This window comes from Lathamus discolor, chromosome 4 (genome assembly GCF_037157495.1).
Source record: "Lathamus discolor isolate bLatDis1 chromosome 4, bLatDis1.hap1, whole genome shotgun sequence".
NCBI lineage: Eukaryota > Metazoa > Chordata > Aves > Psittaciformes > Psittacidae > Lathamus > Lathamus discolor.
In genome coordinates, this window is record NC_088887.1 from 23,731,473 (window position 1) to 23,743,985 (window position 12,513).

Consider the following 12,513-nt stretch of genomic DNA (forward strand, 5'->3'; position numbering starts at 1 on the left):
TTTGTGTTCTTGTTAATAATCGGAAGAATATTTAAAGGGGTGTGTTGTGGGCTTTTCTTTGGTTTTTTGTTTTTTTTTTTTTCCCTCAGACCTCAGTATGTGCATGTATACGAGATTGTGGTGGAAGTTCTGTCTAGTTCTGATTCAGAAGTTCAGCTCTTGCATCTTCCTTTTTGAAGGACAGAATCATCATAGTTACCAGAGTTGTGGTTTAGTCAGGCACTCAGAAAGATGGACTTGTTTCTGGATATGGAAATCTTTTGCCTTTTTTTTCCCTTCCCCAAGCCTTGGCTGCTTTTGCTGTGCTCACTTCTTGGGAGCCTTGAAGCTTTAGAATGTTTCCTGTAGACTTTGTTTTTCAACTTATCAAACTAAAAAGTCTCTCTTGGTCTTATCTCCTTAGCCAATAACTAAATATAAGAAATACATTCAATTTAAATGATGGTATGTTTCTGGTTGCAGAAAATGAAGAGTGCATTCTTTTTTCCTGTATATTTGAAGGCATACAGACAATCTGTTCAGTTTATATACCAAAAAAATGCTGGTCTTTTGGATGTATATTTGATGGAAAAATTACGCACTATAGTATATGCCATACAGAAATGCTCACTGGAAGATCCAGAGCATATCATGACATAACAAAAGGAATGGGACTTTGCTTGTGAATGGAGGCAGCCAAGAGTGAGAATCTTGGTAGTTTTGGCAGCATTGAGGTATTAGGTCAACTCAGTTACATACAGTTCAGCCTGAGTTGATGGCAAATTATGTCCAAGCTGTACAAATACAGGAAGTTGAGTATTGAATACTTGATCTGAATTGTTCAGTCAGTTTCCTTAACGAGAGGACTTCAGCCTGTTATTTAAAAAAGAAAAAATAAAAATGAATCACTTTGTAGTTAACACCCCACAGAAGAATGTTGGCATTCCAATAGAAAGCACAGCATCCGTGCAGGCCTCCTCAAAAGCAAGAACACTGTGGTTGTAAACAAGTCAAGCTGTAGCCATTTGCTTTTTTTTTTTTTTTGTAGGGTAAGTAAGAGGCAGAAATAAAATAAGAAGTCAATAATAAGCCAATTGAACTATGGAAATCTTACCTTTTAAATAATATAGTATGTGTGCAATTTAGATAGGCTTTTCTGTGGAGGTACTTTTTTTTTTTTTTTTTTTTAAAGGTATTCATAGAGGCTTGGAAGCTAATTTGCACTGATCTTGTTAAGGTTTCCAAGGGAGCATTAATGGAATTTCTTGACTTCTGTAATAAATGTTTTAATGCACATAGAATTTGTCTTCCTGAATGCAATTGCCTTGTGCTACTTAATGAGGACAGATCTGATTACTACGTTGGTGTTGAGAGGAGTGCAGCTGAAATGTCCAAGTGTCCAAGCAGAGCATCTTGTACATGGCACTTTTAAAGTTTTCTTACTGTTCCCTTTTTAAGTCTCCCAGTGAAATGTGCATGATCAATGTATTTCCTAATACGAAGAAGTTTCCTCTGTTAGTATTACTTTTTATATGGATTTGCATGGAGGATGAGGCTGGCCAGATAGGGCTTCACTGAGGAAGCTGCTAGGCTGTGACTGAAAGGAGAAATTTGCTGCCCTGTGCTGTGCCTAGTGTAGTAGCTATATTAAAATGAAGCCCATACTATAAGTTTCTATTATATATATAAGCCTATATATATATAGAAAGTTTAGAAGGATGTGCACAGCCCCTAGGCACGTTTGTTTGTTTTTTTTTTTTAATTATGGTCTATGAAACTCCTGTGGTCTCTCTGCACTGTGTTTAAGCATTGTGTGTATAGAACAAAGGTGGAACTGGGGAGTGTGAGAAGTTTGGGATATTCCTGGATGTCCAGCTGTAAGAGAGTCACAGGATAAGGACCTTTCCTTGTTCTTTTAGCTGAGTAACAAGCCAGAGTGGGCTTTTCTGCAGCATGTTTAGTGCGCTTCTTCAGAATAGTTTGGCTGAACTTTTGAGCTGTGAACTCACTTTGCCCAAGGCTTATTGCATTGTCTGGCTAGCTCCATACATGCAGCTCTGCAAAGCTGCTTGGCTATAGCCAGCTTTTTACAGAGAGAAATAAAACACTGCTTTCAAGACCCACGCTAAGCGTGGCGTTAACTAACCCTTACTCCTAGCAAAATTCCGACACTTGGAGGTGGGGAAGCCTTTGGGCCTGTGAGGCTATGGAAATGCCATACCCTGCATGCAGCTTACAGCTCTGCTGCTGTAGCCTGCAAGGGTCACAGAGAGGGTGTTTTGGCTGCATAATCAGAATTGCTAAAGCCTTGTAGTAACTTTCTGGAAGGATGCTTCTTTTGTTGAGAGCAATGTGTGAGTAAGATTCTTTGTCAAGGTGGTCTCCTAAATCAGGGCTATATGAATATAATGTAGTGAACATTATAGTATAAGAGGTATACTCACTGCAACTTTTGAGCTGATCATTAGGTTTCTGTTTACTGAGCTCACTTACTTTGGTTTGCATCACAGTTATCATTATGGCTAAAAATGAATTTGACACATAGGGTGTGCAGCTATTGTATGTGCTGAGGACAGATAATGTTACAAGTAAAAGTGAAGAAAAGTACCAGGGAGCTTTGAGAATCAAACACTATTACGGCACAGAAACAGATTAGAAGTGGAGCTAGAGTAAGACTTTTAACTGCTAAAGAAATACAAAATACAAGGAAGAAATTTTAGTAGGTAATTAAGTTGATGAACGGTAAAACTTGGTGTTAGGGAACTGTTTCAGATTGAGAATATATATTTTTTTTTTTTTTGAGCTTGCATTTTAAAATATCTTGAAATGTCCTTGAGCTTGGGGAAAAAAAAAGTTTGTTTCTCTGAAACAAAAGGGCAATGGTGTAGGTATTGTAGTCCTGTTACAATATCTTTCCAGTCTTTCAGTTTTAAAGGTCCATTCAACTTAAAGAATTTTTAAGTAAATCTACCTGAATGAAAAACCACTTGAAATGCACATGACATTTGCTTTAAATTAATTTTTAATGTCCCCATCAAATAACTTTTACTCTCACAGCAGAGATACACAGGTCATCACTTTTGAGGATTGTATCAGTGAGAAGGGAAATTAATTTGATATTTCTTTACATTTTGGGGGTTGCTTAAGGGAGAACTTTATTGTGAAAGACTCTTGTAGCTTACCAGTTTTCGGTTCTTCCTGAGATACATTGATGCAGAAGTGGTATTTATATCAAATGGTGCCTCAAATTCTGAATGCTTCTATTTCTTTCACCCCAGACAAATAGGTAGAAATAACAAGTTAGTATGTTCCCCAAAGCAGTTATCTACAGTAAATTCATATAATGCTTCATAGTTCTTGTATATTTTGTAAGATAGCTTTTCTTACTTTGTCAGGAGCATAGCTCGAAATACAAATTTACGTTTAGGACACTGAGTGACTATGTCATGTGTGTGTTCTCCCTCATGCTCCTTTGTTTTTTTCTAAGGTGTTCAAACTTTGCCCTGTAGGAACTCAGTTTATTGACCTGCCTAAACCTGCCTTTTCTTGATGTTTAGTGAGTCTAGAACTGAAGGGGGTAGGCCTTCATGTTGCTCAGACTGCTTAGATGCTTGTCATGCAGCTTCTGAAATCCTGTGCTTGGTGAATGTAGTATTTCAATAGCAGCTCAGCCTTTTGTATGATAGTCAGACTAGATGGTTGGGGGTAGTGACTACTCTGTCAGTAGTGCACACGCTAGGCAACTTTGCTTAGGAGTTACATGATCTGAATGTATCCACTCCATCTTTCTATTTACAATATGAGGCTACCACAAATTGCCTTCAGGGTGTTTTGTCACCAGTCTAAGGATATGTGCCAATATAGAAATACTGTGTTGAGTGAAGCTTGAGCTTGGGAGTGTAATACATAAAAGATCTTACTGTCATGTGAAATATGTACATTCAGCATAAGTCATGTGGGAACAGTTTCCTGCAAAGAGTGTGGTCACTGAACCATGCAATTAACTTGCTGGGTGGCATTTGAAAAATTGTGGGGAGATGCCTGTCCGTGGCTTATGAAGTAATTACTCGCTATGTAAATTGATTAATACAATTGCATAAGGTGCAAGCATGGAAACTAAAAAGGCTTATTCCGTTTTTGAAAGTTGCCCAGCTAGCTTTGGTTTCCTGTCAGTAGAATAAGTGTTGGTGACTTTATGCTTTGCACTCCAATAAAAGCATTCGTAGATGAAAACACTGCACTTAATAGTGCTCCCTAAAATTTCTTGTTGCCCATCTGATTTCAATCTGGTTCTTAAATAACTGATGCCTTACAGACATAGCTCTTGCTTTGAGAGCTCTCAGAGGAAATTCACTCACTCACTAATACCATTTTCCAAAAAGTAGTGGAACTACTGTAATATACCTAGAAGTAATACAGCATCTTACTTTTGAAGATAAATAATAAATTATTGCATGTGAATGTAAAACCAAGCTCAGCAACAAGTTAGTTAATGATGTAATAATGATGTCTGTATTAGTAACTGAAGGTGTTTTACTATGGCAGTTTTGGGTTTTTTTCTTACATTTTTCCCTCCTTTCTGTTTCCAAAGAGTTCTAGAGGCCAGTATTGCAGAAAATAAAGCAAGTTTAAAGAGGACGCATCCAGAGGTATGGAGTGACTCTCCAAACCCTTATGATCGAAAGCGGCAAGACAACTGTCCAGTAGGATTAAAGAATGTTGGCAACACATGCTGGTTTAGTGCTGTCATTCAGGTAAGCACCCTCTTCAGTTAGCAAACAGTACTCTTCATTGTATTTGTTGTGAGGTGAATTACCTTGTTTTAAGTGGATAACGGGATTTTAGGCCACTGCATGAGATAGTTTTGAGCATTACGTACTTACTGTATCTCTTAACATGTTCATCCATTAGTCTGACTGCAGTGGAGAAAGTACTATAGTATAACTAAGTGAAACTTCAAAATGTTTCTTATTAAAAAGCTGTTGAAGACCAGGAGTTGAGTCTCTGAAGATCCTGGGTGTCTGCAGCTCATGCTGACATCAATAACAATTATGGATGCCTAAAAACTGGAAAATTGGATTACAGATGAGGAACAGACCTTTTATATTTAAAGGAGTGCATGCAAGTGACTGAAAGGGGGTGGCTAAGAATGGAGGTAGGTAGAGGGAATGAGACACCCTCAGTTGTGGAGTGCTTACTAGAATAGCTTGTAGTAGGTGAGTAGGGTAAAAGAATTAACTGATAGAAAAAGAAACTTCAGAAGGAGTAAAGTGAAGGTCTGATATGGATAAGGTCTGGTATGGATGCAGTTGTGTCTATTTTGGATGATTTTAACATCAATAATTTATTTACACATAAACTTTGAATCTATATTTTAAGAGATTTTTTTTTTAGGAGTGATTGGTAAATATGCTTCTGTAAATAATCTGTAGATACATTGAAAAGCATACGAAACCACAGAAAACTATGGTTGAAAGTGTAATACAAGAGTGATAAATTTCTCTTTAGTCTACAAGAGGCAAATTCAGCATATTGTAACTTTTCAAAGTCTGACATTGTAAGAGGAAGCAAATAAAATATTTAATATCAATTTTTAACACATTACTGTCAGGCTGAAGTACTTCATATAAACTAATACAGTTACTTTCATGCTGATGGTTGTTGTACTTCAGGCGGAGTCCTTTTAGATCAATGTTCTGCGTAGCAATTTCAGCAAATGGATGTTTACAGATGAGTACGAACACTAGACATGATACTGCTCTGTTAAAGCATTGCCGAGCCTCCAACTGCTTTTATCTTGGGGGAGTTTCTTAATCTTTCACAGTTTTAATTGCTAATCCCTAGTGAACCTCTCTTTTATGTACTTGTCTCCCTTGACCCTTACAAACGTCTTGCACTGATAGGGTCCTTTGGATAGGAATTCCATAGTTGTGCTCCCTGTTGCATAAAGAGCTGCCTCGTTTTTGTTTGCTCTTTTAACCTGTCTCCCACTAGCTTTGTCTGGTGGCCTTCATGTCTCCTGGTGTCAAGGCAGTTAAAAGTTGATTGCTGTTACAGTTTTGTGGACTGCTGTGATAATTTCTCTCAGCAAGTCTGTGGTCTCTTTTTTCCAAGATGGTTGCTGCCTATATAGAATCTGTTCTAACTTCTGATCCACTTTGTTGCTGTTCTTCAGCAACAGATCTTTTCTAGCTCTAGTAGCATTTTAATCAGGGGACCAGGAAAGTTTGCAGGGTGTGAGTGAGCTATGATGGTAGGGTGGACAGAGACAAGCTCTGCAGGACAGACAAGTAGGGATGACAAGGAAGGGTGTTGCCTTCTTTGAGAAGAAAAAGCTCAAATACATGTGGCATTTGTGTGGGACAAGATGACAGGTGATTTGGAGAAGACTCCAACAAAGAAGACGCCAACAAAGTTTTAAGTTGACAAGCAGGCGTTCTTTCTTGTGGCGCTGGGAGACATGGGGGATAGCTCCTCCAAAGAATACATGCTTGTCAACTTAAAACTTTGTTGGTGAGTTCCTGGAGTTCTCTCCGAATCACAGTTTAACATGAAAGTTTGTGGGTCACAAACAGAAAAGCTGGTAAAGGTGCCACCATGATTAGGCTGTTACAGACCACCCATCCCCCAGATGGGGGTGTGGACAAAGCTTCCTCTAAAGGCAAGAAAGTCTCTGGATCAGGGTCTGTGGTTCCTGTGGAGAACTTTAGTAAATATCCTGACACCTGCTGGAAGTCCAACACAGCAGGACGCAGCAAAACAGATTTTTGGAGAATATCAGGGACAACTTCTTGATAGAAATACTAATGGGCCAACTAGGGGTGATGCATATCTGGGTCTGCCATTCCCTAAAAATGAAGAGCTGGTTAGAGATGTAGTAATTTGGGTACTCTTGACTGCAATGACCATGAAATAGTGGAGTTCAACATCCTGATGCAAGTGAGGAAGGAGTAGTAAGGTGCAGAGCCTAGACTTCAGAAAAGAAGGCTTTGCATTCTTCAGGAAGTTGGTATTTGGGATCCCATAGGAGGCTGTTCTGAAGGGCAGAGGAGCTCAGGAAAACTGCTAGCATCCTCTCATTGCAGAAAGGGTCCATTATGCTCCTTGGGGAACTCATGGCCAAGCTCCAATACAAGTAGGCACTGTGCAGGATCTGGAAGCAGAGATGGGCTACTAAGGAGGAGTTTGGAGATATTGCCCAGGCACGAAGCAATGATGTCAGGAAAGTGAAAGCTGACCTACAGTTGATACCTCAAGGGGTGTCTAGGGTAGAAGTTTTGATGCTACACTAGTCAAAAAAGTCTGAGCAAGGGGAACACAGTTCTGTTACTGAATAGAGCAGGTGACAGCACGCTTTAAGAAGCTGAGGTACTCAGTGCCTTGCTTTGCCTCAGTCTTCACTGATGAGGACTCCCAAGACCACTGCGCGTAGTTGGCGGAGAGGAACTCTGAATATGGTTAAGGACTGAGTCAGAGATTACTTGAGGAAACTTCACCTATATAAGTCCACAGGGCCCCTTGAGCTGCGTCCCGTGGATGGGGAGAATGGGGGAAGGTCTTAGCAAGGCCACTCTGTCATGCTTGAAAGGTTTCCAATTAACTGCAGATTGGCCAAAGTCAACCTGGGAAGTTATGGGCTGATCTGTGTTACCTAACCACTGAAAAGATGGAGCCAGGGTTTTCACAGCAGTGCATATTAGGAGAATAAAAGGCAATGCAAGTAAGTTAAGAGAGATTCAGAGAATCATTTTTTCCCCCATGAGGACAGGCAGGCAGTGGAGGTTGCTTGGAGCGGCTGTGCAGGCTCTGTCAAACCTTGAAGGCCTTTAAGACGTGCCAGGAAAAAGCCCTGAGCAGCCTGATCTGAGCAGGAGGTTTGACAAGAGGTTTACATCAGTCCCTTCTGAACTGAATTACCCTGTAATTCTATAGTAATGTTTTCAGCTTAATTCTGTTCTCCTTTCTTAATTATTTTATCCTACTTTTAAGTACTTCATGCATAGAATGATACTTTCATGGAACTATCTATCGTAAATTCTAAGTTTTGAATAGTAATAGTTTGGTGCCCTTCATTTTCTGTAAATTTTAGGTTTGCTTTCCACTGTGTCTGTCACTGTACACTTATCCCTGTTGAATTCATCTCTCTTACTACATAGTCACTCAGTCCCATATGATCCTTCTGTCAGCTGGTATTTGCCTGCTCTTGTTTTTATTACATTGTATATCTCTGTACTGAGCAAACTTGGTCATCTTGCCACTAGCTCTCTCTTTTAGATCTCTTCTGAATTTTGCTTTCCAGCACAGACTTAGTGAATTTGCAATAACTTCTCTTCAGGCTGGGACAAATGGGTTGCTCATGCCCTTTTTCTTTTTGATTGCCTATTTGTCTGTGTCTGTACCTTCCGTCTTTACCTCATCGCTGCTTAGTTAAAAGCTTTTGTTCGATATTTTCTTCACAAATTACTCTGAAATCCTAATAGGTACATAAATTGGTTTGCTGTTACCTGTGTTCTTTTTGACTTCTTGGTGTTGGGTGTTTTTTTTTTTGTCGTTTTGTTTTCATTTGTCTATGTTTTTTATTTGGTTGGGGGTTTTTGTTTGTTTTATTTCTTTGTTGTTTTTTTCTTATGGGCAGGATTTACTTACCTGCAGGTAATACTGAAGTAATGGTGTAGCTAATGAAATAACTTCTTAATTTGCTCTACCACTTCCCTTCACACTTCACACACCTTATGCTCTTAGGCCTTTTTCCTTTCAGCATCTAGTAATCTTATCAGGTGATTGAATTATCTCTTTTCTGAGGTCTTTGTTTTCCTTGTTAATCTGCCCTCCTTACCTTATTCTTTATGCAAATCTCTTTTTCCAGTGGCAGAAACATTGTCTTGGTGCTAATATAGAGAAACATTTAATTTCCATAAAGCTCTTTGTGGAGTTAATGTGATGTAGTGTTTTACCGTTTTTGTCATATGATTGTTTTACGTACCATGATAGTCCTAGGGTCTCAAGGTGACTGATGTTATATGTATGTGCATTTCTCTGAAACATTTGCAGTTTCTTGTATATAAATTAAATATTTTCAAGGAAACATAAATTTTAATTCATTAATAACAGAGATGAGAACTAGATGAGGCTAGAGAATGTTAAAACCTACGCTAGACCTAGGATCTCATGTTATTTATACCCAATGTGCAACATTATACCTTGAAAACAGATTATAAAGAGGGCTGGCTAGTTCTTATGGTCACCACCCATATTATGTGAAAATCTGTGGTGCTTGGAATTATAAAGGTTTGATCCTAAAAGATAGTTAAGCTTCTGTATTTAGGTCTATAGAGTGTAATTCAAGTAAACTATTGAAAGGTTTATAACTTGGTTGAAAATTTTGGTTATTAATTTTGCCTGCCAGGCAGGAAGACTTGTGTTTCAAACAAGCATCCCAGGAAATTTAATGCATGTTAACTTAGAGCATTAGCTAATACCATATTTATTTATCCACAGAGCAGATTGACTCCTTAGATTGCATTGACTATGTAGAAGTATTTTCAAGCTTTCTTTAGGAGACTTTTGAAACCTGACACATCACATAGGTCAACAATATCTAAATGTTAACTACTGCCAGTCACAATGATATATTGTGTAATGTAATCTAAAACTAAATTGCAAAGTAAGAAAAATATTCTTCCTTCTATTTAAGGGGTGCTTGTTAAGGAAAGATAAACCTTTTGGCATTTTGACGGTTTTGTTGTGCAATGTTTGTTGGTTTTGATAGCCACCAATTTGCTGACTTAGTCAAATGCAGTCATCAATGGTCTGTATTGACACTGAGAGCATGAAATTACTTAAAATATGTTTGCAGTGAGTGACAGCAAATGCTAACAGATTCAAACACTGCTAGAAATACCGTCTTTTAATCTGTATCTGTTTGTGCATTAAGAAATATGTACATGTGGAAGTCATCCTCTTTTGTAGGGGAAGAGGGGAGTCTTTCTTCAGATAGCTCCAAAACAAAGTTTTGCTTTCAACGCTTACATTCAGCATCACTAAAATGAACAGGTAATATTTTTCCGCAGTATAGCTTCTAAAAATCTGTCCTACTTTTGAAGACTTTTGACTTGATAATAGCTTGTATTTAAAATTAAGTCCCCAAGAAAATGTATCAACAGAAAACTGCATTAAAAAAATAAAGTTATACCACAAACTTATTTCATGTTGTGCATTTAGGCAAGAAGTTGGAAACTGTAACCATGTAAGGAAATGTTGGCTGTTATTTTCTGTCCTAACAGATTTATTTATTTATTTGTTTATTTAATCTTGCTTTTAACATGTCATAGAGGAGTGGTTGAATGGCATTTTTTGCCAAGACACAAGCATAAAGTGAATTCTTCTGGACACATATACTTATCTGTGTTCTGAATTACAGTCATGTTCTGAGTTTGTTGCTATAAACAAGTAAATGTTCTCTGAGTGCAGGCTGGTAATACCATAGTGAGCTGTTTGTTTAAAATGTTGACTTAACCGAAGTCTGCTAGAGGTCCTAAGTTAGCTTGACTTTCTAGATCAAACAATATGAAAGCTGTTTTCCTTTTTTTTTCCATATTGCACCTCAGCTTTTTGTAAAACCAAAATATGACAGCTTAAAGCTGCATTTTATACTTTGGTTTTGAGCTGTTTGGAATGCTGATTGATGGGTTATTTAGGAGTAAAAAATGTCCTTTTTGAGATAATTTCCAAAGCTCTTAAGATTTGAAATTAAATCTCTCTGTGGCTTTAAAAATACATGTTATCCTGACTTCTCGCACGGTACATGTGGGGTTCTTCTGGTGAAGCTCAGCCATGACATGGTGTTACCTGTCTGTAGGAGCTTTGTTTTGGAGAGGGAGAGAGAAAAAACTTCCTATACTTTTACAATGAAGTTTGAACAGGAACCTGCTCAAGTCACAGCTTTGAAGCTGTTTTCCTCTCTCCCCTTCCCTTATATGCAATTTTCTAAAGGAGGTAAGGATTTTCAGGAAGGCTTTTGACTGTGCCAAGTGCTCAGTGCGTAGAAAGAAGCAATATCAGGAATTTGTTTGAGTGACTTACTCGTTTTCTTAAGTTTGTGTTGTTTTTTTTTCTCTCTAAAAGGTAGAACACAAAACACAGGGCTAACATGTGTTTAAAATACATTTTAAATTCTCTATAGTCTTGTTACAGTAATTTTTTTCTACATTGATTAAAATATGTTAAAATGAATTTGCATATGTGTATAGCAGTCAGTTTCTTTTTGGTTTAAGCATTATAGGAAGAAATATTATTGTATATATGCTTGCTGACTTTTATTGCTATGTAGTGCATGCATAGGCTCTATTATAGGCCTGATGACCAATTTTAATGCCTGTCATTCGTCTGTATTCTGAAAACAGGATTTAGCACTTAACATGAATAACACATGCCCAAGTGGAGTAAAAGGCAGCCCCAGTCTGAGTTACAGCGGGGTGCTGAGTAGCAATGAGCATAGTGCGGGCCAGTGCAGTGGCAATGAACAGCCACCTCATGGACATAATTGTCAGAAAAGCAGGTGCAAGAATATGAAACAAGGTAAAATTGTAAAATAGATCAATAAATAGAAAAAGCGGAGAAGGTCTTAGAGAGGAGGGATAATTGATTCTCTCAAATTAGTGTTATAGAATCCAAAAGGCTTGAAAGTTGGAGAGAAGTAGACCTGCCTGCCAGTGAAATTGCTTATGTTTTTGCAGTATGGAGCTTTCGACACTTAGTCTAAGGAGTGCAGGAGTGTTAAGTCACTAATAAGCCTAAGTGCAGTATTTAGGAGTACTTTTATTTTGAACCCTGAGCACTTCAAATATTGATAACATGTAAATTTAAAGTTCTTAATGTTACTGGGAGGAACATATGGTAATGCATGCTGGTGGGAGCATACACATCATAGAGTTCTGCATTTTCTTTGATTTAGATTACTGGTATGAATAAAAAGTTAACCCTAATATGGCTGATCTGCCTCACTAAGCCAAGTTCTAGACACAGTAAACCACCAAAATCATTTATAAAATGAGGTGAAAATGTATGTCCAGTTTTTCATGTTGACAGAGGCAAACTATTACTAATAATATACTTGATGACATAGGCAGTGCTCTGTATTTGCTTTTTATATTTAGAACAATGATAACATACTCATTCTTTAAAATTGCTCTCTGCTTGCTACATAAAATGAAGGTAGATATGGCCTTGCTTTGTGGCTTTAAAATCTGAATAGATGTAAAACTGGAAATGCATAAAAGGCCCCAGATGACAAACTGAGGCAAATGCTGTATGTTAATGCATATAGGATCTTTTAACTTGCACAAGATCTTGTTTTAGCTAAGTACCAGTACCTGAAGCAGTCCATATAAGAGCTCTGAAGGAGCATACTTTTCTTTCCCTCTGCTGAAGAGCTGCTTTTCAAGCTGTACTAAGATATTTTTAGTTCTTGGTTACTAGCCACATTAAGTCCTTCCTAAATTATATTTGCCGAAGTTCAAGTTAGTCTTTGCATTT

The 12,513-nt window shown here is 37.9% G+C and overlaps 1 protein-coding gene across 5 annotated transcripts in view; it reads left to right on the plus strand.

Annotated features, from left to right (window-relative positions):
- The window catches only part of USP25 (ubiquitin specific peptidase 25), a 90,437-nt gene that overhangs the window by 34,466 nt on the left and 43,458 nt on the right, over window positions 1–12,513 (plus strand). For 4 of the 5 annotated variants that reach the window (XM_065676736.1, XM_065676735.1, XM_065676737.1 and 1 more), the window contains one exon: window positions 4,571–4,733. In XM_065676736.1, coding sequence (XP_065532808.1) covers window positions 4,571–4,733 — 163 coding nt within the window. Of the gene's footprint in view, window positions 1–4,570; window positions 4,734–9,976; window positions 10,033–12,513 lie in introns of those variants that run through there. The other variant, XM_065676739.1, reaches the window with a different exon arrangement.